The sequence below is a fragment of the Heterostelium album genome, assembly GCF_000004825.1.
Source record: "Heterostelium album PN500 unplaced genomic scaffold PPL_contig12, whole genome shotgun sequence".
NCBI lineage: Eukaryota > Evosea > Eumycetozoa > Acytosteliales > Acytosteliaceae > Heterostelium > Heterostelium album.
In genome coordinates, this window is record NW_008805089.1 from 522,023 (window position 1) to 540,340 (window position 18,318).

The window sequence follows — 18,318 nt, forward strand, 5'->3', positions numbered from 1 at the left end:
AAGATTTTTTTATTTTTTTGTTTTGTTCAAAAGTTACACCTCATGGATCATCAAGTTGTGACTTAAGATAAAATGTTAATTTGGTTTAGACAAACAAATAGGAATTGTTAATTTTTTCCAAATTGTTGGGAAGCTGATAACTATTGTATTTTTAGATTCGACCTTAAATAAACATAAAGTTATAACTTTATCGAATAGGCTTGAATTCAATCTTTAAAAGACCGATAACTTATAATATAATATGATTGTAAAAATTTCTTTAACCAATTTTTAGATCTGCTAAAAAAAATTTAAAAATTACGATCTTGAAAAGAACATTATTAAGATTTATATATCACATAACCTTAAAAACAACAAATAAAAATAATAATAAAATAAATATTTATTTTAAAAACCATTGTATACAATGGAAATGGAATATCCCAGTTTATGCCCTGCATGTGAAGGTTGTTGTAGACACTTCCACACACTTGCAGATCAATCAATAATTTTGTACTGTGAAGAATGTGATGCTATATGGACGAATCCAGAGGATATCAGTGTAGAGAAAATGTCGTCCATGGAAGCTGATGATTTAAGAGACAACGATCAAATGTTACATTGGTCGACAACTGCAGAAGTAAATAATAGTTTATGGGCAGGGTTTGCCCAGTCAAACAACAGTTACTTTCATCCTACACGCGTAGCAAAGCAAAAATAGCTCTACTCTTACCTGTAACCTATATTAATAAATAAAATAACAAAAACAACTCTAATAATATTATTATTATTTTTACATATTTTTTTTTTAAATTCATAAATGAGATTCGTTTTGTTGATCAATTTCAAAACTGATAGTACACAGCAATTTGCTCTGTGATATCATAAGAAAAAAGATTATTATTTCTATCTTTATTCTTTACTCTTTCTAGCAGGCAACAAAAAGCATATAATTTTTATAAAAATGATGATTTTCTTTTTTTTTTATTAAAAATTATCTTGATTTTTATTTGATTTTCTTTTTTTTCACACAAAAAATGTATTTAAATCTTTATAACAGATCAATAGTCATTATTATCATTTCTTTATTATTTCCTCAAATTTAATAAAGAAATGAACAAAGATTTAATTTTATTTGTATTGAAAAATACATATATTAGTAATATTGTATTTGGACATGTAAAGAAGATTCATCACAATTTGTTAATGAAATATGAAGGTAAAGATTTCAAGAGGGAAAGATTCAGTTGGGATCAGGTATGTGTGAGCCCAGAGATATTGGCAGGCAATGGTTACTATCAACTATTGGAAGAGTATCTCGAGGAACTCGATCCTTCAAATTTGGAGTTTGAATTGCACGTCAATCAAGTGAATCGATTGAAGAAATACTATATCCTAAAGAATAGTGTCATCGGAGGACATCTTCACATCGTACAATACATGATCGAACAATACAAAGTGGATAGTGGTGTTTTAATCGGGACGGTAGCAACCGCCAAGAAAGAAGATCTTATGTACTTTGCATCTAAATACGGTTGGATCGATATTATCGTTTATCTTCTTGGTCTAACCGATGAGGATTCTCTACCGATTCGCTGGAATTTCAATAGAGCAATTGGAGTTGCACCACTCTCCAATAACTTTGATCTGCTAAAGCTGTTGGTTAATAGAGCAAGAGGAAAAGCTGCTTTCGACACCTATTCAGTTTATGAGTCTGCTGCTCGTGTTGCCCGAATAGATATGTTAGAGTGGCTAGATACTACCAACCGATCCGCTGAAAGACACCGTTCCAATCTCTATCAACAAGCGATAGCCACCAATAATCTAGAGATTCTCGAGTATTTTAAAAGTAAAAACGACAGACATACCGATGATAAATATAAGCTTTATGACACTGCTGCACTGTACGGAAGTCTGGCGATCCTTAATTGGTTGAAACTCAACAATATTGGTGAAGTTTCAAGGATGGCTTATAGTAATGCCGCCTACAAAGATTTTGTTGAGATTATCCATTGGTTATACACGAATACAACGGTTCAGTACAGTTCCTATGCTCTTGAGAATGCTATTATCGGTGGAAGCTTGGAATCATTGATATTTCTAAAGAAACACTTGGTTAAAGAATCAGCTCAAGTTTCCAACTTTATAGATTTGGCCACGGAATATTCAAATTTAGAAATTGTCAAGTGGTTGTACGAGAATCATACAGATGTACATTCAAATACAATAGATAAAGCTGCATCCTGCGGGTCATTGGAGATCGTAGAATGGTTGGACGAAAATACAACCAAAGGATGTACAACATTGGCGATGGACATGGCTAGTGCAAATGGACACCTCGACATTGTTAAGTACCTACATGTCAACCGAACTGAAGGAGCAACTTTCCAGGCCATGAATGCTGCTGCCTCTGTTGGAAACTTGGAGGTTGTTCGTTGGTTAAATGAGAATCGTACGGAAGGATGCACAACTCAGGCTTTTGTTTTGGCCGCACAAAATGGCCACTTGGATGTGATCCGTTATCTCCATTACAATAGAACTGAAGGTGGAACACTTTCTACAATCGATAATGCAGCATATGGTGGACATTTGAATGTTATTAGCTGGATTAGTGAAGCCAGGAGAAAAGATGAGTGTTCCACTTTGGCGATGAGCAACGCGGCATTAAATGGCCATCTAAAACTTGTTCGTTGGCTGCACAATAACCGAACTGAAGGATGTAAAAGTAAGAGTATGGACAAAGCTGCCGAAGCAGGCTTCCTAGATATTGTAAAATGGCTTCATTACAACAGGACTGAAGGATGTTCTAAAGCGGCAATAGACAAAGCTTCACAAAATGGTCACATCGAAACCGTTAAATGGCTCCACTACAACAGAACAGAAGGTTGTACCAAATTTGCTATCGACTCTGCCTCTATTGCTGGTCATCTTCAAGTGGTAAAATTCTTATCAAAAAATAGAACTGAAGGGTGCTCGTCAAATGCCAGAAAAAATGCTGAAAGAAATGGTCACTTGGAAGTTGCATTATTTCTTAAAACAAATAGATCCGAATGCTTTTATTAGACATTTGTTTTAAGCGTAATAACAAATTCAACCAATAAACAAAATCTTCTCATTGATAACAACTCCTATATAAGACAATATAAACAATCAGATATATATGACAGATGAATTTATGAGTAGAATAAAAGATTAAAACTATTTTTATTTTATTTATTTTAAATAACCAACAGGTTGAACAACATTTGTATTTATATTGAAGTGAGAGATGCAGATCCACAACGAACTCGTTTTTTCTTATCATCAACCATGAATGACTCGAATGTATCAGTTTCAATTGAGTGTACGTTTTGTAATGCTCTTCTTTATAAAATCGAATTAAAATAAATCCTGTTGTTGTCCGTCTAAGGACAATAAGGTAGCCGCCAAGGCAATATCAATACCTATCAATCAACATCAACAATATACATCAGCCAACATATAGTAATAGTCAATTATAATTAATTAAATTAATTAAATCAACTAAATAAGTAATAGTTCAAAACAACAGATCGAAATAACAATTAAATTAGAATCTGTTGTTTCTAAATTAAGTATTCAACACTCAGCCGTCAAGCTTCTCAATAATGAATATATTGAGTTTAACGCGACGTTAAAGATTCGATTCATTAAATCAATTCAATTCATTCAATAATTAATTAGATTATTAGATTAAAAAGTTATATAAGATATCAAAAGTTAATTAATAAATAAAAGATTAAATTAGAGTTAAATTAAAATTATATAAAAACATTATTAAGAATAGTATTTTATTATTATTGATTATTAATTAAATAAGAAAATGGTAGATCCAACTGATCAGTCATCAAATACAACAACCACAACCACAACAACTAGTAGTTCAACAGTACCTACAGATCCAACAACTAATACGAGTGACCTCAACATGAGTGACATTGAAAGTAACAACAATAACGATTCAATTCAATCAACTTCCACTCTATTCCCAGACGTAACTCCCACCAGCATTCGCCCAGATCTACTCTCATCTGATCTGTTCCAATCCAGTCTGGCCACTTCGAAGTTACCGGTCTCCTCTGCCATCACCTCAGGTCAACCGGATAACAAACACCTGTTGTAGTGGAACTGAATAAAGTGTTCCTTGATAGACCGTCGAATACACGTGTATTTTGAATTAATCTTTTGGTAAGTTATGATATTTCTCGAATTCAGATGTGTTCACGTTGAATCGGTCTATTCTATTGCAATCAATGCCACTAACCAAATAGATATAGTCCATACCATCATAACAACTGATATATAAACATCAGGTATGATTCATTTCATCTCACTGGATTGTCAATTGATTTCGATTTCACAGAGAACTTGTACCATTTATTCTCATTCTGATATCCTCCGATATATATAAACATACTCTCCCATTGAAATGAGCGATGCATAGGTATAATCAAACAAGTGTGAAAACTCAGTTCCTCTATCTGATCATTCTTTGATGTATTGATCAGAGTAGCCCATTCCAATGTGTTGAAAAGATATACTGGTCGCTGCATTTGTTGCTTACTACTGATGGTGCTACTTTTATAGAATTGTCTACCTGTGATACTTTTATTGAAATATCAATTATTTATATGAGAGTGGTTTGATGGTAGAGAAAAATAGATATAGTTACATATATAAATAAATTGACTTACGGAATGGGATATTACCCTTCAATATGTTATAAAAACTACATTATTAAATTTCTTTATTATTGATTGCAATTGGTGGTAAACAATTTCTCTAGTTGTTATTTTATGCCCAATGGTTGGTACTCTTAATGAATCATTATCATTATTATTATTATTATTAATATTATATTATTGAAGTGATTGTTGTATATATGAATAATATCTAAAATTATTGAATCTAAATCATTATGTTGATCTTTTATTAACATATTAAATTCAGAAAATACAAAGAATTTTAATTTTTAAAATATTTGTATTTTTTGTTTTAGTTTTCATTTAACTTGTTCAAGGTTTATTTTTAAATTTGATGATTATGTTAAAATAAGTTTCCTTTTTTTTTTTGTCTAAATAAAGATCAAAATAATAAATATTGTTAATTTTCTATTTAGTAAGAAGACCAAGTCTGAAGCTATTATATCTACTTCAATTGATATGAGGATCTTATTTCTTTAAACTATATTTAGTATTTTTGAATTTTGTTTAAACTAATAAAATAATTAATTTATATTTCAATCAATCGATTTCCATTAATATCGGAAATAATTAATTGTAGATGCAGAAATTTTTTCTATTTTTTTTCAACGAAAATTTTTCACCAAAATACTATTTTTGGATTTTTATTTTTTGTACTGTTACTATCAGTGTATGATGTACCTTTACTATATAAGTAATCACTATTTGATTTACAAATAATCAAAAAATAAAACAAACTAATAATAAATAATCTTCATTATAATCAATAAATAGAAAATGAGAGCTGTTAAATTTGTAGTTGTAGGTGATGGTGCCACTGGTAAGACTTGTCTCTTGATAAGTTATGCTACCAATCAATTCCCAGGTGAATATATTCCAGTATGTATCTATTATTTAATTAAAATTTGAATACAAATCATAATTATAAATAAGAATAAATAACTGATAATAATTGTTATGAATTATAATTATAGACTGTTTTCGATAACTATTGTGCAAATACAATGGTAGATGGTAAACCATATAACTTGGGATTATGGGATACTGCCGGACAAGAGGATTATGACAGACTGAGACCACTGTCATACCCACAGACCGATGTATTTTTGATTTGTTTCTCTGTAATCTCACCGTCATCATTTGAAAACGTCTCTGCCAAGTGGGCACCGGAAGTCAGACATCATGCTCCGGGTGTTCCTATTATCTTGGTTGGTACAAAGACCGATATGCGTGACGACAAAGAAACTATCGATCGTCTTCGTGAAAAGAAAATTCAACCGATCAACTACGAACAAGGTTTAGGAAAGATGAAAGATATCAAAGCTTCGAAATACCTCGAGTGTTCTGCACTCACTCAAAAGGGTATTAAGAATGTTTTCGACGAAGGTATTAGAGTATCAACAAACATTCCAATCTACGATGTAAAACAAAAGAGATATGGTGTCTCTTCAGGTTGTATGATCCTATAAAAAGATAATTATAATAATAATCAACTATTTTTTTTTTGTACAAAAAACAAACAATAACTATTTATAACAACAACAACTTAATTTTTAAATAAAAAAAAAAGGACAATCGAATTCATTTTTGATTGATTCTTAAATCTATATTAACTTTTTTTAATTAAATGTCTTGTAGTTATTTTGTCATTGTATTTATAAGATAACTTGATATCTCTTTCAACATTTCTTTGTTTGACAATTGTTTTGCACAGGCTTGTGCTTTCTCCAGGTATTCGATTCCAAGTTTTTTGTTGACGGATTTGTTGAATTGACTCTCACGGAATATAGTCTTGGCATAGAGTAGATAGAGTTTTGCTTGCAGCTGGCAATCCTGTAGAACCATTGGCAGTGTGATTTCCAGCAGCGAGTAAGCACGCTCGAAATCACCGGATTCCAGGTGTGTCTTGATCAGCAGTAGATTCGACTCGGCAGAGAGTGTCGGCTGGTTATAGTGGTCGGATAGCGACAGTGCGCACAACATATTGCTCATTCCCGACTGCATGGAGAGTACACCGCCACACTCCTGGAAGAGTTGCGCCAGCAGTACATGAAACTCGGTAGTCAGTGACTCGTAGCCGTTGTCTCTTGCCAAACGGATTGCATCGTTCAGGAATTGGTGAGCGACATCAAACTGTCGTGATTTGATAAAGTAACGACCGACCTGAGTGTAGGTCGCGAAAATCTGTGACCAGCCAGCTTGTTCCGAGTCGTCTGGCGACAAACGATTCAACAGCGGCAGTAGCGACTCCAACACCAAATGAGCACGATCCAAATTACTCTCTGCCAACGCCACCTCAAACATTATACACAAACTAGTGTACAAAAGAATTGACTTTATATGATTATGATATGGATATTCATTCATACAATAGCCAATGATATTTTGTGCCGATTCAAAATCACCTTTTTTACAATGCTACAATATTATATAATAGTTATTAAATTAATTACCATTCATTTTAATATTAATATTAATTAGATACTTACTGTTAAAGCTAATTTACAATAGGTAATGATTGTATCCTTTGAAGAGTTTGTGTTTGATTGATAATGTATGAATTCATTGAGTTGTGAGTTGTTGTTGTTGAACCGGAATGATAGTTCATTGAAATAGGTTGATAACTCCAAATTACCAAAGATTTCCCAGACTGTAGATTTCATCTGTAGAATCGACAGATTGTTACTACGATTGATACGTTGTGAACTCTCCAATAATGAAAAGATATCATTATAATATTTAGAATTATTATTATTGTTATTGTTTGTAGAATTACTATTATTATTATTAATTGTTAACTTATTATTATTATTATTAGTAATGTTACTATTATTGTTATTAATAGATGTATTATTATTATTACTTCTATTTATTATATTACTGTTGGCTGTCAAATTGTTATTATTATAGCTACTACTATTTGTATTGCTGTTTACATTCATGTTTAGCTTTGTTTTCGATAGTAGATTGATGGATGATAGCGACGACATGTCTAGTTCGGCAGCACGGTGTATTCCTTTGTCTAGGATGTCCTGTTGGCTGTGCGGTTGGAAATGGTCGATGTTGTCCATCGATATAATGACCGATCGATGTTGGAATTTGGAGAGCATGTTTAGTGCCAGTGCCAGACAGGAGTTGTCGTTTCGCTCCTGTGCAATTCTAATGGTTTCCTGTAGTGAGAGATACGACTGTTCGTAATGTCCGAAATGATAGTGTAGCTTCGAAAGATTGAACACTGCATACGGCAACAAAGCGTTGTTTGACAACAAACCATCGCCATTACAATAGTCAAAGTAACGATGCAACTCTTCCACCGACTGTTCATAATCCATATGACTTTGACTAGATATCAAACTATCACAAAACATATTATTAATAAAAATGTAAAATAATCTACTTTATAAACATTTCGATTATGTTATAACTTACTCAATATATCTTGACTTGTTAACGTTTGGTAAAACCGACTTTATAATATCGATATGTTCTTTAATATCTAATGGATTTACTTTACCAATTGAATCTAATACATTTTATACATTAGTATATGTAGTAGATCTTAACTGTATTGTTAATGTGTTACTTACTGTTAATCTTTGATATTTCTTCATAAACAAATCTCTCTTGTTCCATAGGTGATAGAAATGATATCTTTTTACCATTATTATTATTGTTATTATTTGTTTGATTATTATTATTATTTTGTATTTGTTTGTTGTTTCTATTATTATCTAGATCATAATGATATTGATTGATATAATCACGCATTTGATTGTAAAGTGAGATTAAACCATCGAATAAAGATTGATTGAATATCAATAACACCTTTTTAACAAATAGACCAAGTACACTCTTTCCATCTAAATACTCCTTTTGCTGTTGTTGTTGTTCCTCTTCATCATCTTCATCTTCATCATTTTCATCAACCTGTCTCTCTTTTTCAAAGAATATCTTTATTGAACTAAAGAATTGTTGTAAATCATCTATTGTTTCAAATGTAATCTATTTAATTTAATTTGTTTATAATAACGTTAATACTACAGTGTATTATAATAAAAATGATAATAATAACTTACATATTCAATTAACTCTTGTGTTAAGAATACATTTGATATTCTTATCTTTTTAAGCTCTAAAATGATATCATATAATGTCGGTTCATTATAACTATCTGGATTCTATAAAATAATAATAGATTGATTATTCATAATTATTAGATTATAATTAAAGATAAAATAAAACATGTCCAATTGATATTTACTTTAATATATTTTAAAAGTAAGATTGACAATGATTTCTTTTGAAAAGGGTGAAGTTGTGCATTTAGATAATGATCAATCAATGCACATAAACATATCTTGTGTGGTGATAATCTTATATTATTATTAAAGTTAACATTATTATTATTCATTATATAATATTTAATTATATTTTATTTTGGTTTAAGTTAAGTTAATAAAACACCAACTTCAAGTCATGGTCAATGAAGTGTTAGTTCAACAAGTTCGCGCCCGTTGAAAAACACATCAAAATTTAAATATTTGAAATTTTCTTAATAATTTATTAATTTTCTTAATTTCACAACTTTAGTGTGTGTTTTGTTTCAATCATCATTCTTCTGTTGTTGATAATGTTTAAGAGATCGTTGTTAAATAAAAATACATCTTTATTCTTTTTTAAACAAATTAACTATAATAATAATAATAATAATAATAACAAATTTAGTAATATAACTACTTTATTTAATTGTAATATTTATAAAAACTATAATAATAGTAATAACTTCTTAAATAGAAATATGAGTTCAACATCTACAACTTCAACTGGTGGTGGTGGTGGTGATTGCTGTGGTGTCGGTAGTGGTAGTGGTGGTGGTGGTAAGCAAAGACAACAACAACAACCAAAAAAACAACAACAACAACAACAACAAGAAAAGAAACCACAATCAAAAGGAAATAAATCAGAGGTATCAAAATATAAGTTTACAACACCAAAGGTTGTAGATATGCCTGTCGATGCTAAATATGTCGATACTCATGTGCATGTCGATCAGATCATGATGCGTATGAATATGACATTGGATCAATTCCCTATGTTCGCAGCTGCCAACTTCCCACCGCAATTCGAGCGTCTCGTCCAGGTCTGTTGTGACCCGGTGTCGCTCGAGTACACCGATATGCTCATTTCATTCGACCAGATCTTTGCTGCGTACGGTGTGCACCCACACAACGCATCGGAGTACAACGACGACATCGAAGCGAAGCTGATACAGCGTATGGCCAGTCCAAAGGTGGTGGCCTGGGGAGAGTGCGGTCTCGACTACTTCTATAACAAGTCGGCCCGACCAGCGCAACTCAGTGCATTCACCCGTCAGCTGCAAGCGGCAGTCAAGTGCAACAAACCGGTGGTCGTTCACTCACGTGAAGCCGAAGAAGACACACTCCGACTACTCAAGGAGAACCTCCCGAAAGACTGGAAGATTCACATCCATTGTTTCACATCGAACATTGAATTCGCACTGGCACTACTCGAACACTTCCCTAACCTCTACATCGGATTCACCGGGTGCATCACATTCAACAACTCTGAATCAATAAGAGACTCTGTCTCTGTCGTTCCCATCGACAGAATCCTCTTGGAAACCGATGGACCCTACATGACACCAATGCCATTCCGTGGTCAAATAGCAAACTCTGGTCATATACCTCAAATCGCCAATGTAATCGCCGGCATAAAAGAACTTTCATTAGAAGAAGTTTTAACTCAATGTCGTATCAACACAACATTACTATATGGAATTTAATCTTTTAATAAAGAAAAAAAAGAAAATACTTTAGATAAATTAAATTGATTGCATAATCCTGATTTGGTATGTGTGGTGGTTGATCAGATTTTAAAAGATGTGTGTGGGTAAAATCAATAAAAAAATAAATTTTGATTAAAAGTTTAAAAAAATTTACATCTATCTTTTTTTTTTTTTTTTTTTATTAATTTGTTTTTAACTTATTTAGATTCCTTTTTATATATATATAATATAATATAATAGATTATAAGATGTTGGATGTACCTGAAGAAGTTATTTGGGGATTGTTGGTTTGTGTCATTATTTATTTGATAAAGACAATTTGGTTCCCTCCAGCACCACCACCTGTTGTTCGTCGTGCCAAGCCAGTCTATGAGAAGCGTGACTACACATTGGAGGAGTTGAAGCAGTTTGTCGGTGTCGATGAGACCAACGCTGTGTTTGTTGCTATCAAAGGAAAGATCTACGATGTTTCGATGAAGCGTTCTGTCTATGGTCCAGGTGGATCGTACGAATTGTTTGCTGGTCACGACGCTACCACCTGTCTGGCAAAGAGCAGTTTCGACAAAGTGAATCTCAATAAAATGGATACCTCATCTCTCAACCAAGACGAAATGGATTCACTCAATCACTGGGTTTCATTCTTTGACGAACGTTATGAAGTAGTTGGTAACGTCAAACCAGAACAAACAAAACAAGATTAATAATAATAATAATAATAATAGTTAGAAACGATCGGTTTTTAAATAATGATGAATTAGAACCTCATCTTATTGTTGTATTTAACTTAATAATAATAATAATAAATATAAATAAATATTACTTTTTGTTTTTTTTTTTTTTTTTACTTTTTTAAACTAAACTTGATCAATATAATTTTATATTTATTACTATTATTATTATAATAATCTGATTGTATTGAACAAATACATTGAATATTGTCAATTAATTTAGAAGGTCTTTCTTGCCATATTCTTAAATCCTGTTCCGAGACATGTGAATGTAATCGTTTTAGAGTCATCGTCTGTTTCAATCTTAAAAACAGTTCCAAAGAATTCTTTAATATTTCTAATAAAATCGATTCTAAATTAATTGATACGATTATATGTATTGACATTAGTATATTATATTGAATAGATGTAGCAATACAATTGTTATTATAAATAACATACGTGTATGGTGTTAATTTACCAAGTTTAATCTTTGAGATGTCCTCTGGGCATAAAACCATGAACAACAATGCTAAACTCTGATTGTTACTATCTATACATCCACCATTGAGTATCTCTTCCAATAAAAAGTTTGCTGTTCTCTCACCGAGACTCTCTGGTGATTCACCTGCAGCTCCCATACACTCTGCTGAAATACAACAACCTGTTGTTGTCTCTGCTACCAATGTTAATCCATAACCTGGTGATCTATTTATTAATTATTAAAAATAACAAGTTAGACAAATAATAAATAAACATTGTTATTATTATTATTATCTTCTTAAAGAGTATACATACTGTCCTGATTCACCACCTTTATAATGATCAGCGGAAATATAGACATCCGGTGTAAACTTTAATAGGATACCTTTGGCGGTATCTAAAACACGGTTTGGAATCTGTGGAGAGACACGAGTTGCATAGGCAATACCTCTTACTCTTCTGATTTTACCTTCATCCAACAACTGGATCGGTTTGAGTTGTTGTACGATCGGACACTTAAAGATAACACTACCACCTCCACCTGGTGGTGCACCTCTCTTTAATATCTTTATATGTAATCCTTCTTCAATACCAAACTTTCTAACAATCGGTAATGTTGTAGTTCTAATTGTATCAATCTTTAAGATTGATTTGATTATCGAAAAAAAAAAACAATAAAAATTAACTAACTAATTAATTAATATAATAATATTATTATCTATACATACAGTTAAATCTAAATCATTATTTGTAATTCCTGTTAGTGTTATATCTAGTGGTAGCTTTGAGAATGGTGCCAAACAGATGAGTGCCTCTACAAAGTAACCGATGCCACGCGAGACTGGACAGTCGTGTTGGAGTTTACCACCGATGAGCAAACCTGGAATATATGTAAGTTGTGTACCGGTACCGTTGATATCGATCTTTGTACCATTGGTAATCTTATCGAGAAGACGCAAGAACGATACCTCGTAGTCTGTCAGACCGGGTCTTTCTTGATCGTCACGGATATTCGTAATCTTCACCGGTCGACTACTCAGTGTCGAACATATTATTCTCTGTCTGAATTGACTTGATCCTTGAAATTTCAACATTCCTCTTAATAAATATAAAATTAATTAAATAAATAAATAATAATATAAATGAAATGCTGTTGTGTATTTAATAAATCAAAAATAAAAATAAACACTTTATTCATTTTCGTTCGTTTTTTTTAAAAAAATTAAAAAAAAATTAATAAAAACTTGTTGGATGAATAAAAACTGTTGGTGTTTTATGACAAAGATACTGTGATTGTTTGTTGTATATTTACAAATCTGATTTAGTTACATCACAAGATTTAAGAATATGAGTTTATCTGTTAATTTTTTTTTTATTTGTATCCATTATAATCCCAATGAATATGATTTAATGTTACTTGACCTAAGTGGAGATGAGATAAGATAACAAGTTTTAAACTGCTAAACCAGGTCTATCTATCAACTCTTATTCAGCTACCTACTCAAGTAATTAGAGGGATCATATATGGTCCTCACCTCCGCTCACTAATCAAGCTATCTATGCTCTCTTCTAGCAACAGTTATCTGTAGACCCAATTACTATTAATGTAAAATTGACTATAATTAGATTTTACGACAATCCATTTATTCTCCTTTAAATCAGCTAACAATGGTAGAGAACTAAATTATTAAAACATGCTAAGTTTGTCTTTTTTTTTTAAAAATAATAATAATAATAACTTTACTTTGTTAAAGAAAATCTGTCAATTAATATATATTTTATCATTGTTTTTAATTTGGGATAAGGGTACGAATACCCTCACAAAAATGGTGAAAGCATTTTAGTTCTTGATAAACACGGATGCTAGAATAGTAAAAGGCGATTCGCATATACGTATTGTTTTTCAAGAAATGCAATGTCTGATTAGTTATTTAACAAAAGCTGTTATCAATATCTTATAAATATATTCTTTATGGGATGAATTTCACTATTTTAAAAAAACAAGTTCGCGCCTATTTCACCTCAAAAAAACAAAAATTTTATTCCTCAAGAACACTCATATTTGAAAAATAAATCTAAAATAAATATTGTTTCCTACACATTGTACAAATACAAACATTATTTGAATATTCTCCAATATTAATATATATGGTGTTCATGATTCAGTTGTATTGTGAATCATGAACAAATGTATAGTATGAATCTCTGTGATTCAACGACTAAGGAGATATCTATTTATTCGTTGAAAACTGCTATAAACAAAAAATTTATTATTCGGTAAGGTATAAACATATTCAGAACAATCACATTGAACTCCAATGGACAAAGTTTGGAATTGTCTAGACCTTTAAATTACTGAAGATATTTCTCAAAATGCAAAAATTTGATAATAATTCAATTATCACATTTGAACTGGAAGGTGATATCAATTCCTCAGCTCTTTTAAAAATCTAATTAGTTGTTTGATTTAGAGTAATATTGTTTTAGATAAGTATTTAATTTTAGATTGATTTCTATATCCAACCTATCTAGTCTATTTACAAGTTCAAACTTTTTGTGACTGGAGGATGATTTTTTTTTAAATTTATTTATTATTTTTGATAATAAAGAGTGAGTCTCTATTATAATTTTCGGTTTGAAAAGATGGCAATCATATTCACAAAGATATTCCTGGGTATAGGTTTGTGCTTTTTCAATATTGCGAGTGTTGATGTTTTGGGTTTTGATAATTAAAGTTAACCATTAAATCGAGGGGATGCCAGTCTGTTGTTGACTATCGTTATTTTTCTTGATATGTTTTTTTAAATTTTTTGGGAGTTGTTGATGTTGGTAATGTTTTTGTTGTTGGAAATGTTGTTTGTTGTTGTTTTGTTTTAATTATCACTATTTTTTATGTTTATATGTTTGTGAAAGTTGTTGTTGTTGTTGATTTATATTATACTATATTCGAGTTGAATTGTATTTCACTCTATTCAAATTGAATTGAATTGAATTGAAATTTAAATAAATTAATTAAATTAAATGAAAAAAAGTAGTAGTGTAGATGATCGTTTTGATTTGTTGATTGATTGAATTTAAAATTGGAATTTGAAAAAAAAAAAGGATGTAGGTATGTTGTTTGAATTGATTGGATTTCGATTATATTATATATCTAAATTTGAATATTGAGCATTGAAATAGTCCTCTGCCATTTTTGTACCTTCAATTCTCGATTTAATCTTTGCAAATGCCACTTCACGAGAGGTTGTCATGTCATCACCGAATGGCGAGTAACCACAGTCGTCGGTGGTACCAATTTGATCGGGAGAAATGAATTTAGCAATCTCCATGATCGTTTGAAAGACCTCTTCAGGTGTCTCTACTCTTGGTTCCAAAACGTTGATGACTCCGAAAAAAACTAGATGATGTGGCTTGATATGTTGTTTTATACACTTGAGAATCGAGGGTTTGTTGTTTTCCAACTGGTACTCCAAGTAGAATCGCGTCAGATTCAGCTGAAATAGCGAGGGAATGATGAGTTCGTAGCCAATGTCGGCGGAATGCGTGCTGTCGTGGTCACCGCCCGGACAGCTGTGAACTCCGATGCGCTTGCGCTCCTCGTCGGTGAATCGCGAGAGCACACGATTGTTGAGCGTGATAAACTCTCTCAGTAGCTGGCCCGACGGATCCAGCTTCATGGAGAGACGCGCTTCTGTCGCGTCGATCTGGACGACGGCGGCGCCAGCGTTGAGCGACGACCGGATGTCGTACTCGACTTCGTTGAGCATCTCCTCGATGAATTGCTCGCGTGGATAGTTGGGAATGCTGCTGTGCAGTGGGTAGAGCAGCGACATTGCACTGGCAGAGATGACCGGTTGCTTAATGGGATAGTCGGTGAGCGGACGGCACCTATTATAGTACTCGAGCGCGTAGTGTTTGTAGCGGAACGGCAGGTTCTGGCCGCTGAGCACCGGCATCTCCCGGCAGTGGCCGTCGCAAAAGACGATGCTGGTGCCGCCGCGTATCAGCTGGTCCGAGCCGTCTATAGAGTAGGTGATGAACGACGGCTTCATCTGCTCGCCGTCCGTAATCACTTTCGACCCCGATTGCTCAAAGCCGTGGACTGTGTCAATGAGCGCGCGTTGAAACAGGTCGTCCAGTGCCTCCATTGGCAGTTTCCCGCTGCTCACATCGGCGAATGCCTCTATCAGGTAGTTTGGACGTGGAATGCTGCCGACTGGCTCGGACTGTAGCGTTATACGACGTTCGCTGTTCTCGCTGCTATTGCTAACATTGTCGTCTGTGTCACTCAGTAAATGAAAGTTGCTACTACTGCTGCCTCCGCTGATGAAACTACTATTACTACTGGTGTCTGTCGATTCGAAATATTGGTTATGATGTAAATGATGATAGGGTGTCTGTGTTGTTGTTGTTGTTGTTGCTGTTGCTGTTGCTGTGGGGATGGGTGAAGAGAGTGTCTGACCTGGAGGTAGTGGCGCTGGCGATTGAAAATGCAGATGACGATGAAGTTGATACTTTTGAATCTGGGTATTCAACTCTTGTTGTTGTAATTGATGTCGTTGAAGATGCAGCGGTTGATCTGGAAGTAATTCAAAGTCGAATCTATCTATTTCACTGTTATTGATATTACTGTCGCATTCTTCATTACTTATATTATTATTGTTATTTCCTTCGTTTCCACTTTCAATTTCGTTTGTATTTGTTAAGTTATTGTTAATGACACTGCTATTACCATCTTTGTTTCTGGTTTTGTTTTTGTTTGGACTGTCGGAAACAGTTGAATCTGAATCTGTTTTTGTTTTTGTTGTTGATAACTGTGGAGCGGAATGTGAATGTTGATGTTGATGCTGACTCTGTTGCGGATTGTTGTTGTGTTGATTATGACTATTAAAGAAGGAACTTGACGACGACGACGATGACGATGACGTTGAAGAGTAGGACGACGAGAGATTGCTGGAATCTACAGTGAATGAGGAGATCGATGAATTTGTATCAGATGAAGCTGAAGTGGACGATGGAGTTGACGAATGAAAACTATTATTCATAGTAGTTGTTTGTTTATTTGTTGTTGTTGTTTGTTGTTTTATATTTTTGTTGTTTGGTTACAGGTGTGATGTGAAATATAAATAAGATGGAAGGTGAAATGTGGAAAAAGAAAGAGAGGGAAAAGAGAAGAAAGAGATTGGATAGATGAGGAGGTTGGTGGAAGAATTGGGAATGTTCAAATTAATGAAAAAAAATACCACCAAAAATTCTTTTTTAAAACCAAAACTAAAAAGGTAATATTATTTTCTTATTTTGTTATTTTTTTTTTATTTTTTTGGCAAAACAAATCTGATGAACTTTAATTTAATTTTACTTTTGCCCAAAACACGCAATTTAAATAAATAAATATATATATAAATAAATATGTGTTTTTATTTTTTTTGCAAAATGAAAAATGAAAAATGAAAAAAAATAATAAAAAAGATTTATCTTATCTTTGAAAATATTTTTGTTTTGTTTTGGTTTTGTTGTTTTTAGTTTTGTTTTGGTTTTGTTTTGTTTTGTTGTTTTTTTTTTTTGATTTTTTTGAAACTTGATTGCGATAATCAAAAAAAGGAGGAGGTAATGTTAATAATTGGATGATTGGAATGATCGAACAAAAAAACCATTGTCGACGATTATCCATATGAATGTTTATTTTGATGTGGTGGTTGATATAATTTTATACTTATTTGAATCCACCACAAAAAAAAAAATGATTTTCATGAATAAAATTATTTTTATCACGTCAACAAAAATACGCTCATTCATAATTCGTAACGAAATAGTTACAAGGATTGTGTTTTTTTTTTCAGAATTGCGATGAACCGCCTCAAATTTCATGTAATTTTTTGAGTTGTTTAATTTGTTTTCAAGTTTTTTTTGATTTTGTAACTTTTCAAACCTCATTTGAAAAAACAAAAAAACTAACTTGAGATTTGATGATTGTGGGGAGGGTTTTAGTGGGGTGAGAAGTTTAAAGATCGCAAACACTAAAATGGTATAACTTTGCATGGTGAACATTTTCATTCATTATAAATGTGGAAATGATCTTAATCCCCATCACTTTCTAGAAGAAACATTTAATTTATTCAACCAAATGTGAGAGTAGACTTTGAACTCAATATGTTTGGTTTAACTTTTTTTTTTAAAAAAAAAAGATTTTACTTAAAAATGAAAGATATAAAATATATTTTTAATAAAAAGATAAAAGTTGAATTTGATTTTTCAGACATAATTATAAATTTTAAAATAAAACCAATAATTTAAGGTGAACTTCTTTTTACTTTGATTTTACTTTGATTTTATTTTGATATTGGTTTACTTATAACACTGGTCAGAGATAATTTAAACTATTCTTAAAAAATTTTTTTTTTTTTTTTTTTGAAATGATAATACCACGAGCAAAAAACAAACGATTTTTCTGCTACATAAATCTAGATTTTTTTTGTAAATTTCCTCCAACTTTTAAGGTCACCACTAACATTATCTTGAGAAAACAACTATCTGATGATTTATTAAACAAACATAAAAACAAAAAAAAGATATTTACATCATCACTTTCTTTAAGCAACAATGATCTAGAAAGATTATATTC

General features: G+C 32.0%; 7 protein-coding genes across 7 annotated transcripts; 4 read left to right on the forward strand and 3 right to left on the reverse strand.

The window, feature by feature from the left end:
* Positions 1-406: 406 nt before the first annotated feature.
* Positions 407-3,042, forward strand: PPL_05450 (uncharacterized protein; the record flags this gene model as incomplete). The annotated part of the gene is made up of 2 exons (XM_020576331.1): positions 407-642; positions 1,140-3,042. The coding sequence occupies 2 exons, from the start codon at positions 407-409 to the stop codon at positions 3,040-3,042; spliced, it is 2,139 nt and encodes a 712-aa protein (XP_020433580.1).
* A 778-nt stretch (positions 3,043-3,820) lies between these two features.
* On the forward strand, positions 3,821-5,180 carry PPL_05451 (uncharacterized protein; the record flags this gene model as incomplete). The annotated part of the gene is made up of 2 exons (XM_020576332.1): positions 3,821-4,062; positions 5,117-5,180. The coding sequence occupies 2 exons, from the start codon at positions 3,821-3,823 to the stop codon at positions 5,178-5,180; spliced, it is 306 nt and encodes a 101-aa protein (XP_020433581.1).
* A 297-nt stretch (positions 5,181-5,477) lies between these two features.
* racF2 (Rho GTPase) lies at positions 5,478-6,169 on the forward strand (the record flags this gene model as incomplete). The annotated part of the gene is made up of 2 exons (XM_020576333.1): positions 5,478-5,579; positions 5,675-6,169. 2 exons carry the CDS (start codon positions 5,478-5,480, stop codon positions 6,167-6,169), a joined length of 597 nt encoding a protein of 198 aa, XP_020433582.1.
* Positions 6,170-6,338: 169 nt separating this feature from the next.
* Positions 6,339-9,111, reverse strand: anapc5 (anaphase promoting complex subunit 5; the record flags this gene model as incomplete). The annotated part of the gene is made up of 8 exons (XM_020576334.1): positions 6,339-7,118; positions 7,190-7,587; positions 7,637-7,849; positions 7,972-8,042; positions 8,130-8,223; positions 8,288-8,702; positions 8,777-8,878; positions 8,962-9,111. 8 exons carry the CDS (start codon positions 9,109-9,111, stop codon positions 6,339-6,341), a joined length of 2,223 nt encoding a protein of 740 aa, XP_020433583.1.
* A 387-nt stretch (positions 9,112-9,498) lies between these two features.
* On the forward strand, positions 9,499-11,207 carry PPL_05454 (uncharacterized protein; the record flags this gene model as incomplete). The annotated part of the gene is made up of 2 exons (XM_020576335.1): positions 9,499-10,471; positions 10,747-11,207. The coding sequence occupies 2 exons, from the start codon at positions 9,499-9,501 to the stop codon at positions 11,205-11,207; spliced, it is 1,434 nt and encodes a 477-aa protein (XP_020433584.1).
* Positions 11,208-11,453: 246 nt separating this feature from the next.
* Positions 11,454-12,894, reverse strand: rcl1 (RNA 3'-terminal phosphate cyclase-like protein; the record flags this gene model as incomplete). Its single annotated transcript, XM_020576336.1, has 5 exons — positions 11,454-11,586; positions 11,676-11,921; positions 12,012-12,334; positions 12,425-12,794; positions 12,884-12,894. 5 exons carry the CDS (start codon positions 12,892-12,894, stop codon positions 11,454-11,456), a joined length of 1,083 nt encoding a protein of 360 aa, XP_020433585.1.
* A 1,945-nt stretch (positions 12,895-14,839) lies between these two features.
* Positions 14,840-16,741, reverse strand: PPL_05456 (uncharacterized protein; the record flags this gene model as incomplete). Its single annotated transcript, XM_020576337.1, has 2 exons — positions 14,840-15,081; positions 16,033-16,741. 2 exons carry the CDS (start codon positions 16,739-16,741, stop codon positions 14,840-14,842), a joined length of 951 nt encoding a protein of 316 aa, XP_020433586.1.
* Between the last annotated feature and the right edge of the window lie 1,577 nt (positions 16,742-18,318).